Genomic DNA, 15,198 nt, shown 5'->3' with positions numbered 1-15,198 from the left:
ATTTGACCTTTCCAAATTGAGAATGACAAGCAATCAATGAATAAAGAGTTATTAGGATTGAATGAGGCAATTTAGATTTGACATGACGTCAGTGCTCGTGCTCAAAACTGTAAACTAAGGTCGATGCAAACCTAAGACAAGGCAAAACCGAGAAATGAGGTCAAATGAGGCGTGTTTTTATTAGAAAAAGGTGTGTAGCGCATGTATCATCATTTCGAATATATGTATTGCCTTGGAATTGATTTTGATGTGGCATTTGAGCTAGAAAACTTCTCCATAAAAACACAGGCTCAGATTTTTGCTCTTGTCAACATCCGGACTAAAAGTTTTCATGTTTCCAAACATGTAAGTTTCTAGCATCTTAAATTCTCCAAAGTTCTTTTCTCCAAACTTGTTACATTGCAACATGTATTATACCCGAAGCGTTCTTAGAACGACAGAGCCATCAGCATCACTTATAAGTAAAGTTCTCAAGAAACTTGTTATGAACATGAAAGGATATCAGAGATCATAACGAGTGAATCACGGGCTATAAAGCCCCAAACCTTCCCAGAACTGCATCTATGGCAAACGTGATGTGAACGACAATATCATGTTCAATTTTTTTTGGTCAGGTTTAGCCACAATGTAGGAGATTATCCGACACGTTTGACGGCGAGCTGTAGATTTACGAACCTTTGTTCTTGAAATAAAGGATCAGTGATTATATGTCTTCCTTGATATTTCACAACACAGAGTGGGTCTAAAAGTAAATACTTATGTCTTCAAAATGCTTTAGAGTGCAAAACACTCTTTGAATTGTGTTCTAGAGAGAACGGAATTTGTCGCCCGCTGACTCCAACCAAGGGTTCAACAATGATTTCTTTCGGCTTACTCCACTGTAATTAACTTCTTTTATAACAGGATATCGACGGGGTATCCAATCTCAGTCCCTAATGGTCCACAAAGGCCCGATATCGGTTATTCGATCGCATCCCTATCAGATCTCCGTACCGAACCGGTCCGCTTGAACCGATATAAAGTTATTAACATTGAATTAAAATATTTACAAGAGCGGCGCCGGGTGCATTCGTTTATTTTTGCATGACAATTAAATATGTATGCTTGAATTGAATTGAATTGAATTGAATTGGAGAATGTAGGGTTCGATTTATTCTTCAGGGTGCAGTTGTTTTATTCATGTTTCTCGCTTTTCTCGTTTCGGTAACCAGTCTAATGTTAATCCAAAACGACACAATTGTATCTGAATCTCTTTGCATATACGCCGTTTGGCTAACAATCCGCCAAAGCTGGTCTCCGATATAAAGGTATTTAAAGCAGCATTGAACCAGTATTCGTTTGTCGAGATTTATCCGATTCCACTTTTGTATACATTTGCATAATGTCGGCTCTAAATACGGCTTCATTAATGTATCCAGAGCAATATTTATATTTGAAAGGCATCCAATCTGCTGACGGCGCTTGGCCTATTATTCTCCAGCGTACGGATGGCCTACAACAGAATTCTTGGAAAATATTTCAGCGTGTTTTAGTAAAAGTGGGCGTGATTGTGACTCAGCCGAGTGTGGGAACCGGGAACTTTATGAACCTAGCGTTTATCTCGCCGTTAAATACATGATTCATATCAGAACGGCCATCTTGCTGAGGTTCCTCTACCCTAAAGTTGGATGTCCGCCAGTGCCTAAAATCGGACTGCGGGCGTGATTCAGCCGGCGGAGTTATTCGTGTGGTTTTGCCGCATTCGGGCACAGATAGCCTTAAGGCTTTACACGATTCAAAACCTGTAATCGACCAATTTGTAAGTTGGCGTGGTGTCACCTTTCATTGTCCCGGTTGATTTACTGTTCACTGGTATCTTCCAGAGGCCTGATTAGATACAAGTATTAAGCAGAACTGGTGTCTCATCAGTTCGACGGACATGAATGTTGTAACCAAAACGGAGCACGTCACGCCCGTGGCTTATGCCGCCCGAACCGAGCAGTAATCGCCGCGATGGCAGATAAGCCCAAATGAATATGTAATGCTCCTCCCACGGCCAGACCGGCCCAATAAAAATAAAAAAACAGCAATTAATATTGTTTATACGTGCCCGTTATGCCGCGACAGTAACAAACGAGCCCTGGACTGCAAACTCCAAGATTCAGCTTGCGTAACACGTAACGGAGCGTCCAGTTATGTTAATATCAAAATTTCACGTTTTTGAAAGTATATTTTAATTAGGCCTAAGATAACGCTGGATTTTGATCACATGCATTATGGATAGACATTTCGAGTTTAGTACGAATTTATTGCCAGCGCGATTTCCTCATGGTTTAGGCAGGAACGCATTATAGGTAGTTCTATTCAGCACGTAGTGATTGATGTGTTCTTGCGAATCGATTATACATGCTACCGAGTATCGAATTGTGGACATGTACACAAAACCATTAGAACGTGGCTGCAAACAAACTGAGGCTCTCAGATGCATTGAGGTTAGCAGGCGCTAATGACTTCTTCGAAGCTACGCGTCCTGTTTACGATACTTCTGGTTTCACTTCCTGGTTTTATGGGGGAGTAAGTATGCTCGGAATTATCGCCAGGACCTCTAGATCTTCATCGGCCAACACCCGCAGCCCTAATCTCCTGAAACTTTTACGAGCCGACGCATGAATAATTCCCGAGAGGAGGAGGTATCGATCGCACACGTCGAGGTTTTTATTTATACGGCGCGGGTGGGCGAGGCGCATATTAGTAAACAGGCGCAGGCGCGGCAGCGGCACTCACCGACTTGTAGCACACTCTCCACACAACCGGCTTCAAGCAGCTTCAGCCCGCGGCAGAAGGCGATGTTGCGGTGGTCATCCGGGGGCGCTCGCGCCAGGGACGAGTACATACAAATGTCCCGCTCGTCCCTAGGAAACGACCAATACACCACACGACGTTGCACCGGCTCCGGGATGCGCTCATAGCGTTCCTCTATACGTTGGAACGGGATCGCCGCGGCCACTATTTTAGCGGTGATGTCGAGGAGCGTCGCCGGGGCGCGCGGCCTGCAACAGGCGCGCGGCGCGCACGCAGACATGGCGCTCGCTCGGCCGCTCGCGCCGGACTGACGCGCGCCCCGCCGGCGGACCCCCGCGGCCCCGCGCGCGGCCCCCGGGGACGCGCGCCCCGAATCGACACACTGCGATAAATTATTCATTTGGCAGGCATAATGTGCGATATATTATTAAAAGTTGGCATTTTTGTGTTGTTCTCCGAGGCTACGAATAAAATCGATAGCTTTGTGGAAACGGCGGTAATCATTTATTTAGCGGACTTGATTGCAGTTACATTGTAAATATTTACAGCGAAAAAATATCTTATTACTACTGTACTCATCTCCTCACTTAAATAATGCTTGTACAGCATAGTCGTATATTCTCAATGATATGAAGGCTACATTATTCATGATTAAACCCGCCTTATACCTACATTTACTTACTTAAGCACACTTCTGAAACTCCATCACACCGAAACACTCAACTTTTACATTTCAGCACAACAAAACTCGACAAATTACAATCCATCTTATTAAATTAAACATTTCCTTATCCATTTAAGCCCGGTCTCCTCGCATTACACAAACGAAGGGGAAAGCGGGCGGGGCGCGGGGAGGCTTGCATTAACAGCTGACGGCGGCGGGGGTGAGGGGTAGACGGCGCGGGGAGGGCGGAGGGGGGGCAGTGACGACGTCAGGTGTCGCTGCCATGTTGCGCCGCGCGTTTCGAGAAGGTCGTAAGTGCTGTCTTGTGTTGAGGCATTTACGCCGCTTGGTGTTTGGAGTAAACTCGGAGCTCAGCTGAGATTGCCGGCGCAAAGCGCTCGAGCCGCTGGATGAGGGAGCGTTGACCTTTATTGTTTATTGTTTTTTTACTGATTATATTTTTGAATATGGAACGGTTATGGAGCTGGATTTTTGGAGATCTACCTGTTCCGTTAGGTTGGGATGGGGTATGGGATATCAGCCTCACGAAGGGTAAAGAACCTTACGTGTGGTTAAGGAAACTATGTTCAGACCTTCATATGCATCTTGTAAAATAACTTAAATAACACAGAAAGTTACACAAGTATTTTTAAAAAGTTCTCTACATACTAATTGCTAACGCTACGCTCGTAGCGCTACGCTCTGTAGCTACCGGCTAATCTAGTGTCTATGTCTAGTGAACTCTAGTGTCTATTTATAATCTATAACATACTTAGTTTTCCGATTTTGTAGCAAAATTGTTTCACAGAGTTTAACAAATATAAAATAAAATAAATAAAATATTATGTCGTCATCGCCGTCGTGTCGTCGATGAGAGCTGAATTAATTAATACTCACTGTTACAGCCAATCCTGCAGACGTATTATGGATCGGTTTATCCACATTTATAAAATAACTGTCACTTTTTAACTCCGCGGGATAGAAAGTGACGGACACCTTTTTATCACGCTGTCACGTAGACAAAAACGACCATCATATCCGTGCTGCAGGCGTATTATGGATGGCTTTATCCACGTGATAAAATAACTGTCATTTTTTAACACCGCGGGATAGAAAGGGATGTATACCGTTTTATCACGCTATCACGTAGACAAGAACGTGAAGAACGACCATCATATCCGTGCTGGATAAGTGAGAAACCTCTATAAGCGAGAGTGAGGCTCGTTATTTTAGCACTTACTGCCCGATTCGAACTTTAAGATACGTCAATTAATAGATCTAGAAACGATATAACGGTGGCATTATGCTGAGTGGGGATCCTGTTTAGCATCTAATGTAGTTTGTGTAATTTTGTGTTGTGTGTTAGTTTTTATACTCAGATGTTAAATAAATGTATTTCTTCTTCTTCTTCTATATGGATTAGATGTGTCAGTTTCAAAAAAGTCACTTTTGATTTTGACACTGACACATATAATCCATATCGTTTCTAGATCTATTAATTGACGTATCTTAAAGTTCGAACGTTCGACGTATCTAAAGGGGCCCACTGATTAACAGTGCGCCGGACGGTATCGGCCTATCAGTTGTTCGGAACTGTCAAAATGTTGTTCTAACTGACAGGACCCTTTAGAGTTCGGGCGGTTAGCGAGAATGAGAAAGCTCAAGAGAGAACATTAAGAGATTCACTCAATCGTTTTTCTCGCTTGGACCTCTGTAACTGAGAATGTCTTTTCTTTACCTCCATTAGCGAGAGTCGGACCAAGATAACTTTGCATCTCATTTTAAATGAAAATGATTGAAAGTTAGGAAATTCTCTTTCAAAATAAGACGTTTATAATGACGCTCCCTTACTTTGTTATATTTAATTAGACGGACTCTGCTTGCTTTTTACGTTACGTGGAATCATTTAATTATATACTTATTAGTAGTACATCAAAATAGAGTTGGACCAATAGAGGTATCAGAACTCGCACCAAAAATAACTTTACTAGAGTTAGACCAAGAAAAGTCTGCAGCGATTTTGATAACCCACGCAGTGCAAGTGTTATTGATACGTCATAATTTCACAGAAGTTTGACGTTTAAAATAACACTTGCACTGCGTGGGCTATCAAAATCGCTGCACACTTTTCTTGGTCTAACTCTAGTAAAGTTATTTTTGCTGCGAGTTCTGATACCTATTAGTACCGACACGAGTAAACCACAGTTTTTTTTTAGAAAAGCGACCTTCTAGAATATGCGCACCAAGTCGTAGTTTTTAGGGTTCCGTACCCAAAGGGTAAAACGGGACCCTATTACTAAGACTCCGCTGTCCGTCCGTCCGTTTGTCCGTCTGTCACCAGGCTGTATCTCACGAACCGTGATAGCTAAGACAGTTGAAATTTTCACAGATGATGTATTTCTGTTGCCGCTATAACAACAAATACTAAAAAGTACGGAACCCTCGGTGGGCGAGTCCGACTCGCACTTGCCCGGTTTTTTATTTCGAAATTAAAGTCCATGTGGGAAAGACCGTCCATCGGGTAAGACCGTCTAAATACTCTTTCATCGCTTCTAACACTTGCGTTTGTACACATACTCTACTTACAGAAGATCGGTAGAGCAGAAGGAGCGAAGCCCTTTCTTTCTGACTTTGTCTGAGCGATGTACAGTCAGCAAATCTATTAGCTCAGCACCATACAAATGTACGTATACTAATACGAAAGTTCTTGCCCTATGACGGTCTTCTCAACCAAAAAGTTTTTATCCGGTCTTCCCTACATTGACCATATACCTTAGCTTAGAGCATTAAATTTAATAACCGGAGGCGCCTTTAAGAGCTTACCTCTCTGCCGAAAACCCTGCACAATTGTAACTTGCAACGAGTACGGAATCCTCGGTGGGCGATCAACACTCGCACTTGTCCGGTTTTTAGTATTTGTTGTTATAGCAGCAACAATACATCATCCGTGAAAATTTCAACTGTCTAGCTATCACGGTTCATGAAATACAGCCTGGTGACAGGCAGACGGACAGCGGAGTTGTAGTAATAGGGTCCCGTTTTTACCCTTTAGGTACGGAACCCTAAAAACTAAATTATGTCCACGAGATAAATTAATTTACATAAGCGCTTGAAGCGCTGAGTTGTACGAATTACTGTGTCTCGGACGAGCAAGGAAATCCCGTCTGTCGCTATATATACCTATATATAACGCTACGTAATAAACACAATATTATGTACAGCTAATTTTATCAGCTGATCCATTGAGGAGTTATATTTATACATTTATTTATAGAATTTGCGATAAAAATATTGAAGATTGCGCTTAAATGCTTTGTACTTATATCTGCTGCTTAGAGATATAACCGATATTATGACTGTGTACAACTGTACATGTGTTTCTATTTATTTACATATACATAGATAATTAACCCTTTTAACGTCATGGACCCTTATTTAGTCGAATTGGCGTGGCGATAACGACACAGCCATATACATATATATATATATATATATATATATATATATATATATATATATATATATATATATATATATATATTCCAAATATGTAATGGGTAAGTACTTTTTATCCTGGCGTGGATATCTTGCTAATTGTGTGACCTATCGCATTACTATTAAGATATGTAACGTAATCAATAGTTTACGATATAATATTTCTTATTAAAACTTATTTATAAGGTAGATACAAACATTAAAAAGAAAATAAACTAACTTATGTATAAAATATAACTAAATTAAAACTAAAAACGAATACTATATAAAATAAACTTAAATTAAAATACGTCTAAGAAATTGCACCCCTTTGGCATGGTGCCGAGGACGCTGGCAGCATTTCCCCGCTGTATTGCGAAGCTAATACGTTGAACGAGAAAGCTGCCAGCTCTTCGGTCACCAGTGAAGTCCATAAGCCTTTTTGAAAGTTCTTTATTATTTATCCAAATATTAAGTTCATTGATATAGGAACTCCCTCATCATCATCTTTCTCGCGTTAACCCGGCATTTTGCAAAATGCCGGGTCCGCCGGGGCCTGGGGTCCGCTTGACGACTAATCCCAAGAATTGATGTAGGCACTAGTTTTTACGAAAGCCACTGCCGTCTGACATTCCGACCCAGAGGAGAAACTAGGCCTTATTTATATACTTAGGAAATCCCTACTTGTTAATATTAAATTTTGACCCCAAAATTACGATGTCTGGTTAATGATTATGGTCATATAAACGCAAGATTGCAAATCAAGTCGCTTAAAATCGTCAGGTATATCTCTAACGCTAAATTAATAGTTGTCTCCCTCTTATACTTCACCTAAGACCTTGCCATCACGGGTCAGATTGGGGTCATATTAGGGTCAAATGCATCAAACTAGTTTCCCTTCGTATTTGTATAAGTACACGTAAGATTCTATTCAGCCATTATAAGATATGAACTTTATTTTTAGGTCAAACTATTATACCCTTTACAGTACATCTGGTGCTACATTACGACACCAGGTGATATAATAAGCAGATTACGTAACTACGTCGAAAATTTAAAGGGGCAAATGTACTGTAAAACGTATTCGCAACTCGTGTCGATTTAAATAGTTATTTGTTTCACTCGGGGGCAAGGTTGTTGTTTAACCGGTCGTGCTAATATTGATACCCGAGCAAGTGAAAGATTCCAAAATTGAACCACGAGCGTAGCGAGTGGTTCGAAAAATGGAATCTTGAGCGTTGCGAGGGTTTCAAAGCACTAGGGTCAAACAAAATTTGCCCCCGAGTGAAACACAAAATTTTTCACCACACCAACCCGAAGCAAATATTAAATGTAAAATATCATACAAAATCAAACCTAATTAAATCCAAATGAATGTTATTAAATATCTATCATCCAAAATCATCATTTGAAAGTCAATTCTACCAGCAAACATAAGAAAACAACTCAAAATTTGCACTTGATTACTTTGCCTCACATGTGAATAAAATGCAACTTTGTTATCAGTTTTTGAAGTGCAAAGTAACCCTTTCCGAGCTGGTGTGGTGAAAACAGTATTTAGATCGTGTTTTAAAATTCGCCACTCTTTGCGAATTTCCTATTGTCACTTGTTTGTTTCGTAAATACTCGTAACTAATAAGCTCTTGTCTACTCTTGTTTTATAGAACGATATTTTATGCCTTATACAACACAGCCGAGGTTTTTCGCCATGATTTGTGACCACCACCAAAGATAAACTTAATTCTCTTTGCCACCACACACGACATCAATTGCATAAGGTTAAATCTCCAAACTTCACAGCAGCTGCTTAAAACCCCTTAAAAACCGCTTTTTTTTTCTTAGAAGCCTGCGTTGCGGATATAAAATTAAGTATGTCCCTGAATAAATGCCTAATTTCGATTAGATTATTTCTTAAAGCGAGGTGTATAGGTATATATGTAGGTATACATCAAAGATAATATACTTATGCATATTACACGCGGTGTAGGTATATCGCGCGCACTTATAAATTGGTGCGGCCGTGCCGCAATAAGAGTAACTGATATGTTTTAAATAAAAAACATTTTTTAAATTTAGAATGCCGCTAATATCTAACATTATTTTACGCAAACCATAAATAAGGTCTGTGCGGAAAGAAAAGATAGATACATTTTACGACTCTTCTCTTTCCGCACAGGCCTTATATTTTAGCTAAGCCATAAAAAAAGAATAGATACATTTTAGACACAGACATCCGCAAATGGCTCTACCCAACGATATCAACGAAGATATACGAAGTAATATACAGGGTGTCCCTAGCCATTGGACAAAGCCGAAATGTACATATTATTATGCATTAGGGTATTTAGAACCAGTATACAAAGTATCATAGCAATCGGTGTAGCGGTTACGAAGAAATTAACAAATTACGATTTTTTTACTTTGGAGCAACGTGTATGTGTTAGTAGCTCCTGAGGTAATAAATAGTATGAAACCTTCTTCGACCGTTTTGATTATCTTTTTTATTTATGACATTAATAAGATTCTGACTTTTGACAAATGTCATCATTGCTCCACATTTTCAAACAAATTGTCAAAAGCACTGCCAATGATTAATACAGTATGTTTCTTTTTGTTGTCGATTATTGGAAATAACTTTTGTTTGAAAATTTATTTTTGTTATCTTTTTTCTAATTAAAAAAATATTACCGTTAGAGCATTTCTTAGAAGTAACCCTACGTGGGATTTCATGGTTTGTCCAATGGCTAAGGTCACGCTGTATATGTCCATGGCTCTACCTTTTTCTGTATAGTGACCTTAGGATTCCCCAATAAGATTTCTAGAAATTGCTCAATTTTACTCATAATAACGATACTAGGAATTTGCAGATGATTTCCGAGAAATCTATTAGTAGTCTAGAAATAGGTTCAGACACGAAAAGATGCGTGTTTGGTATTGGTTTTATTTTAGCCTTTACTCAGGTACCTAATTTGGAACTGTTTCGCTGTTTTTAACCGACCTAAAAAGACGAGGTTATATATTCGTATGTAAAATAAAATAAATTTAATTAGTTAAAACAAACTTTTCTCTGAGAAGAACGGGTGCATATCACAAATATACAGGGTGGCCAAAAATAAGTGCATTCCCAATGCCAGGGAGGTTTTAGGATTATACTGAGTAACTTTTACTATGGGACCAAAAAGACATCGCGAAAAAAAAATTACCCTCCCATAGAAAATGCAGACCAGCCAAAATGTATGAAACCGCAAAACATTTTTTTTCGCGATTTTGGGGTTTATATATATGTACTATGAACTAAATCTAATCGACAAGTTCAATATTGTGATGAACAGAGATGCCCTTAAACTGCTGTTCTTAAAATATATGTGATACCTCATTGGATTCGCAATTACGTCTTGAAACATTTCTTCGAGGCGTTATTAGCACATAAAAAATGCAAAAGTTATATAAACATTTAAAAAAGAATAAAAGTTTTGTCTAAATTGTTTTTGGCCAATATCTCATAAACTTTTTACATTTAAGAAATTTAATGAAGAGGTTTTTAATAGAAGTTAAACTTCCGCGAGACATATTTTAAAACATGTCGTTTAAGTTTAAATACCTATTTTAAGAGATTTATAGGAGCAGTATCTCAATTTATTATCATTTTGACTTGTTGGCTAGACTACAACAGGCTCCATTTTTTTATAATTAGTCTAAAATTCAATGTTACTCATTAATTTATTTTCACGTGGGTATTTTTTATTATGTTTATTCGCCTATGGATACTCGCCTCCTTATTTTTTCTAACCTATCACAAATAAAGGAGGAGTACAGTACGGGTAAGAGTCTTGAGCACTACCATAATTGCCAGTGAGATGCAAGTTAAAAACAACTCTAAGGAGACATCTTTAAGTAAAATGAGCCAGCTTAAGGATTTAAGGTAGTTTCCCTCCAGGGCCCGACTTATCTTTCCACCCGGTATACTTAATATAGTAATTTGGATTATCATCAATTCATCAATATTGTACCTTTGGGCTGAAAATTTCACAATTTATGAATAACTGTGATTGCGGTTGGTTAATAATGATCTTTTACAGTACATATGGTGCTACTTTACCGCACTAGTGTGTTAATTAGCACTATATGTGCCTATGTCGAATATTTAAGGGGCCATATACGTATTGTTAAACGATGTACGATGCACGTGGGAATATTAGGAAATTCGCAACTCGTATCGACTGTTTAAATTTTTCGCCACACGTTGCGATTCTTACTTTTGTATCGTAATGTACTATCAACGATAGTTACTAAACCGCGCACATTACATTGTACACTAAAAGACATATTGTGAATATATTCAACCGATTAAATATTATCCATCCTAAAATACCTACAAACGTAAAACATACATACACAAACATAAATGTTGTATGTTCCGCAGTTTCCTCGTTGAGCGGCGCGCCTACAAAATAACTATGACAGATGGGTGACAAATGAAGGGGGGATGATTCATTCATCCGGGGGTGGGGGTGGGACTCACCTTGGCGCCTACGGGGTAATTTCACTGATAGTTTAACCCTTTTGATACTCTTCAACCTGGTAGTTAATACATAAATATTATGGGATAATCTTACACAAAACGACTAGTTAATAGACCCAATATAGACCTTAGACCCACTGCTGCACTGTAAGGCCAATAAGGCTTGTGTTAGTAAATATTATAACCATTACTTATAAGCCATTTTATTTAAAGTTCTTCTTTACACTTTTTTTTAATTTGGATATTTTTATGTTATATTTCTACTCAAAATCACGAGATCTACCTGTAAAATAAAAGTGTCCCAAGATTTTTATTTACATTACGTTACCATTTTCCAAATAAGTACTTTGAATGACAGTAATGGAATTCTCGTATTAGGATCGAAAGAGCTTGTTGTTCTGAGTTGAAACAAAATAAAAAAAATCCAAATTACAAAATAAGGTACACTTACGTACAACTTTGAATAAAATGGCCAATGTATGTTCATAGATAAATACTTAAACACATAGAAAACATCCACGTAACAAATACACACACTTAAATTCCCTTACCAGGATTCGTAGCTATCCTAGTATCATCTGTTTTTACAAAACAACTACCTACCTACTAAAAATCCATAATTATATATTAATATCAGCTCCGCCTTCATATTCCCGCGAATCAATACGTGCCGAATTTAAACTGCCCCCGCCATTTTTGCGATCTAATGAACTATTAAAGTGCAATTTGGCTGCGCGATGGGGCTAGATGGCGCTACGCGCACGTATTGATCGGGTAAACGCTGAGTAGTGCCAAGTCACGGTACGTATTGGCCGAAATTGGGCGTTTGGGTGCATTTTGACGTGCGGTGCTGATTGGAATTCGTGAAGATTGAAGATATGCTCAAGTTAGAGTATGAGTTTGTGGAGTAGGCTTTATGGGGTAGTTTTTAATTAGTTGGTCTTTAATTATCTTTAATTATTTACTAATTGGAAATAAGGACCCAAAACGGTCCTCTCTTTTTTAGAATAGTCGTGTAAAAGAACCATCTTGAAATGTAATGGTTTATAGTACTTTATAGAGTTCGGACTATTCTCTTTTTAAGACAAATTAAAAAAAAATCCTTCATGAGAGTTGGCGCTAAAAATATTTCAGCCTAAAAATTTTTTTTTTTTACATACCTACATGCGATTTAAAATTTTTGAATAGTAATATTATGGTTGACCTACTAATTTCTGTAAATAAAATGATAATAGAGTCAGACCGTGAATAGTCTGCAGCGATTTTGATAGCCCACCCAGTGCAAGTGTCATTTTAAACGTCAAACTTCTATGAAATTATGACGTATAAATAACACTTACACTGCGTGGGCTATCAAATCTGCTGCAGACTTTTCTTGGTGCGACTCTACCTATTTACAACTTACTAAGTATGATCAGTTATCCAGATTTCTCCGTTTTACTGAATTAAAAAAAAAATCAGTTCTTCTTTATTTTAATCAGAGACACCAAAAACAATGCCACCTTGCTTCGACGCGACGATCACGAGTGCAAAAGGAACAATTTACAAAGCGTTTCTGCAAAATAATACTTTTTCTAGTTCCATCTTTCTTAACTGGATATGCAGCATGCAAATTTTAGTGCAATAAACTTTGTTGTTGTTGTTGTGTTGACAACTTTCGTTGTTGGTCAAAATTGTAACACAAGACTGTTGTAGGGGGTCAACATACACTGGGCAGTGGCTTGCAGGCCATTGTAAAAGTTTTTGTGTTGAGTTGAGTATACTCGTATGCATTTCCCCCCAGCTATAGATCACGACTATTAGCCCCCCGTTTCACCCCTTTTATCTGCCGTTATGCCTGTAATCTAATATTTTACGTCGGTTATGCCTTTTGCTCTTTGCTTCTACTTACGTGTTGTTGTTGTGTTGACAATCATAATCATTTATTTGCATAAAAATGGTTATAATAGAAGTTGTTTCTGTAAAATATACATTTTTAAGTTCCATCTTTCTTAACTGGCTATGCAGCATGCACATTTTAGTGTAATAGACTTTGTTGTTGTTGTGATGACAAGTATTGTTGTTGGTCATAATTGTTGCACATGAATGTTGTAGGGGGCTCAACATTACTGGGCAGGTGCTTGTAGGCCGTTGTAAAAGTTTTTGTGTTGAGTATAGGCGGTTCCCCTCCAGCTATAGATCACGACTATTAGCCCCCCGCTTCACCTCTTTTATCTGACATCGGTTAAATGCCTTTTTGTTACTACTCGAAAAGTGTTGTTGTTAATACGTTTTGTTGTTTGTCAATCACCCTAACTTTAATTTTAACTTATATAGTTAAAATGTGAACTTAGTTACGGATTTATTCAGTCCCAGTAATTCTTGATATTATATATTATAAAACAGATAAACAATGCATTATAATCACTAGTCATATGTTTGGGTCAAACAGATCACTGTGTTATGTCTTTCCTGTAGACATACACAAGAGTTAAGGGCTATAAAGGTTAATTTTCTTATTTAACCCTTATCCACGTGAAAAGGTCCTCCTTTTATTTAAAGAACTATGATAAAATAATTACTTATATGCCCACAAGCTGTTAACTATTGCCCACAGGAGAGAAAACTAGTGTGTTATCGCGAACAGTACATTTTTCTCCCGCATTTTACGACCGCAGATAAGATAATTACTTGAATTTTGACATACTTCTTATGAAAGCGACAGCATGATTCGTTCCTGAACTGCTGTCAAACTTCGGTTTTGTAAGGGAGTGACGGTACTTAATCAGCCGTTGTATTGTTTATTTACATTGAATTTTGGAACAACCAGCGCCACCTAGATTCTCAGTGAGGAAAATGAATTTGTTACAACATTTTGTTGTTGTGCGCGTGGTGGCGCGGGTTGTTAGTACTAGTAGGTACCATAGGACAGCGCTAGATGGCATTTTACTATATACCAAGATATCTCTACATGGCATTTGCAACGACAAAGTGTGGCGATGCCATGATTAATGTCTAATTTCTATGGAAATATGACGATTTAATGACACTCCATCACCGTGTTCTATTCAAATCGATGCAAAAGTTACCTTAGACGAACTCTATTTAGTGTCCATCTAGAGTACAGTCACCTGCAATAATATGTTAGTCTTCGAAGGCCGCAAAAATATGAGACACGCTCTTATGGCTCTACAAATAAGATCGTGTCAGATATTTTTGCGGCCTTCCAAGAGTAACATAATATTATTATTGCAGGGAACTGTACAATTGCAGTTCTATGTAAGTTTCATTCAACACTTTCAACTCAGTTCAGAATGCTGTTAAGGATTTTTTACTCCAATTAAGGCGCAATTCAAGTAACAGAGAAAGATGTCCGCAATTTGCGAACTTCGGTGTTCGCGGTAATCGGGTCAAACAGATCACTGTGTTACGCTCTTTCCTGTAGACATACACAAGAGTTAAGGGCTATAAAGATTAATCTTCTTATTTAACCCTTATCCACGTAAATAGGTCCTCCTTTTATTTACAGAACTATGATAAAATCATTACTTACATGCCCACAAGCTGTTAACTATTGCCCACAGGAGAGAAAACTAGTGTGTTCGCGCGAACTGTACATTTTTCTCTCCTGTGAGCAATAGTTAACAGCTTGTGGGCATGTAAGTAATGATTTTATCATAGCTCTGTAAATAAAAGGAGGACCTTTTTACCTGGGTAAGGGTTAAATAAGAAAATTAACCTTTATAGCCCTTAACTCTTGTGTATGTCTACAGGAAAG

General features: G+C 38.3%; 1 protein-coding gene across 1 annotated transcript in view; it reads right to left on the bottom strand.

Annotated features, from left to right (window-relative positions):
• Nucleotides 1–3,196, bottom strand: part of LOC134798452 (zinc finger SWIM domain-containing protein 4-like) — a 114,324-nt gene extending 111,128 nt beyond the window's left edge. Inside the window, exon 1 of the mRNA XM_063770893.1 lies at nt 2,764–3,196. Within this exon, the coding sequence (XP_063626963.1) occupies nt 2,764–3,181 (418 nt within the window). The 5' untranslated portion in view covers nt 3,182–3,196. The remainder of the gene's footprint in view (nt 1–2,763) is intronic.
• Between the last annotated feature and the right edge of the window lie 12,002 nt (nt 3,197–15,198).

This window comes from Cydia splendana, chromosome 16 (assembly GCF_910591565.1).
Source record: "Cydia splendana chromosome 16, ilCydSple1.2, whole genome shotgun sequence".
NCBI classification, from domain to species: Eukaryota; Metazoa; Arthropoda; class Insecta; order Lepidoptera; family Tortricidae; genus Cydia; species Cydia splendana.
Note: the sequence above shows the minus strand (reverse complement) of the source record. Positions and strands in the feature narration are given on the sequence as shown.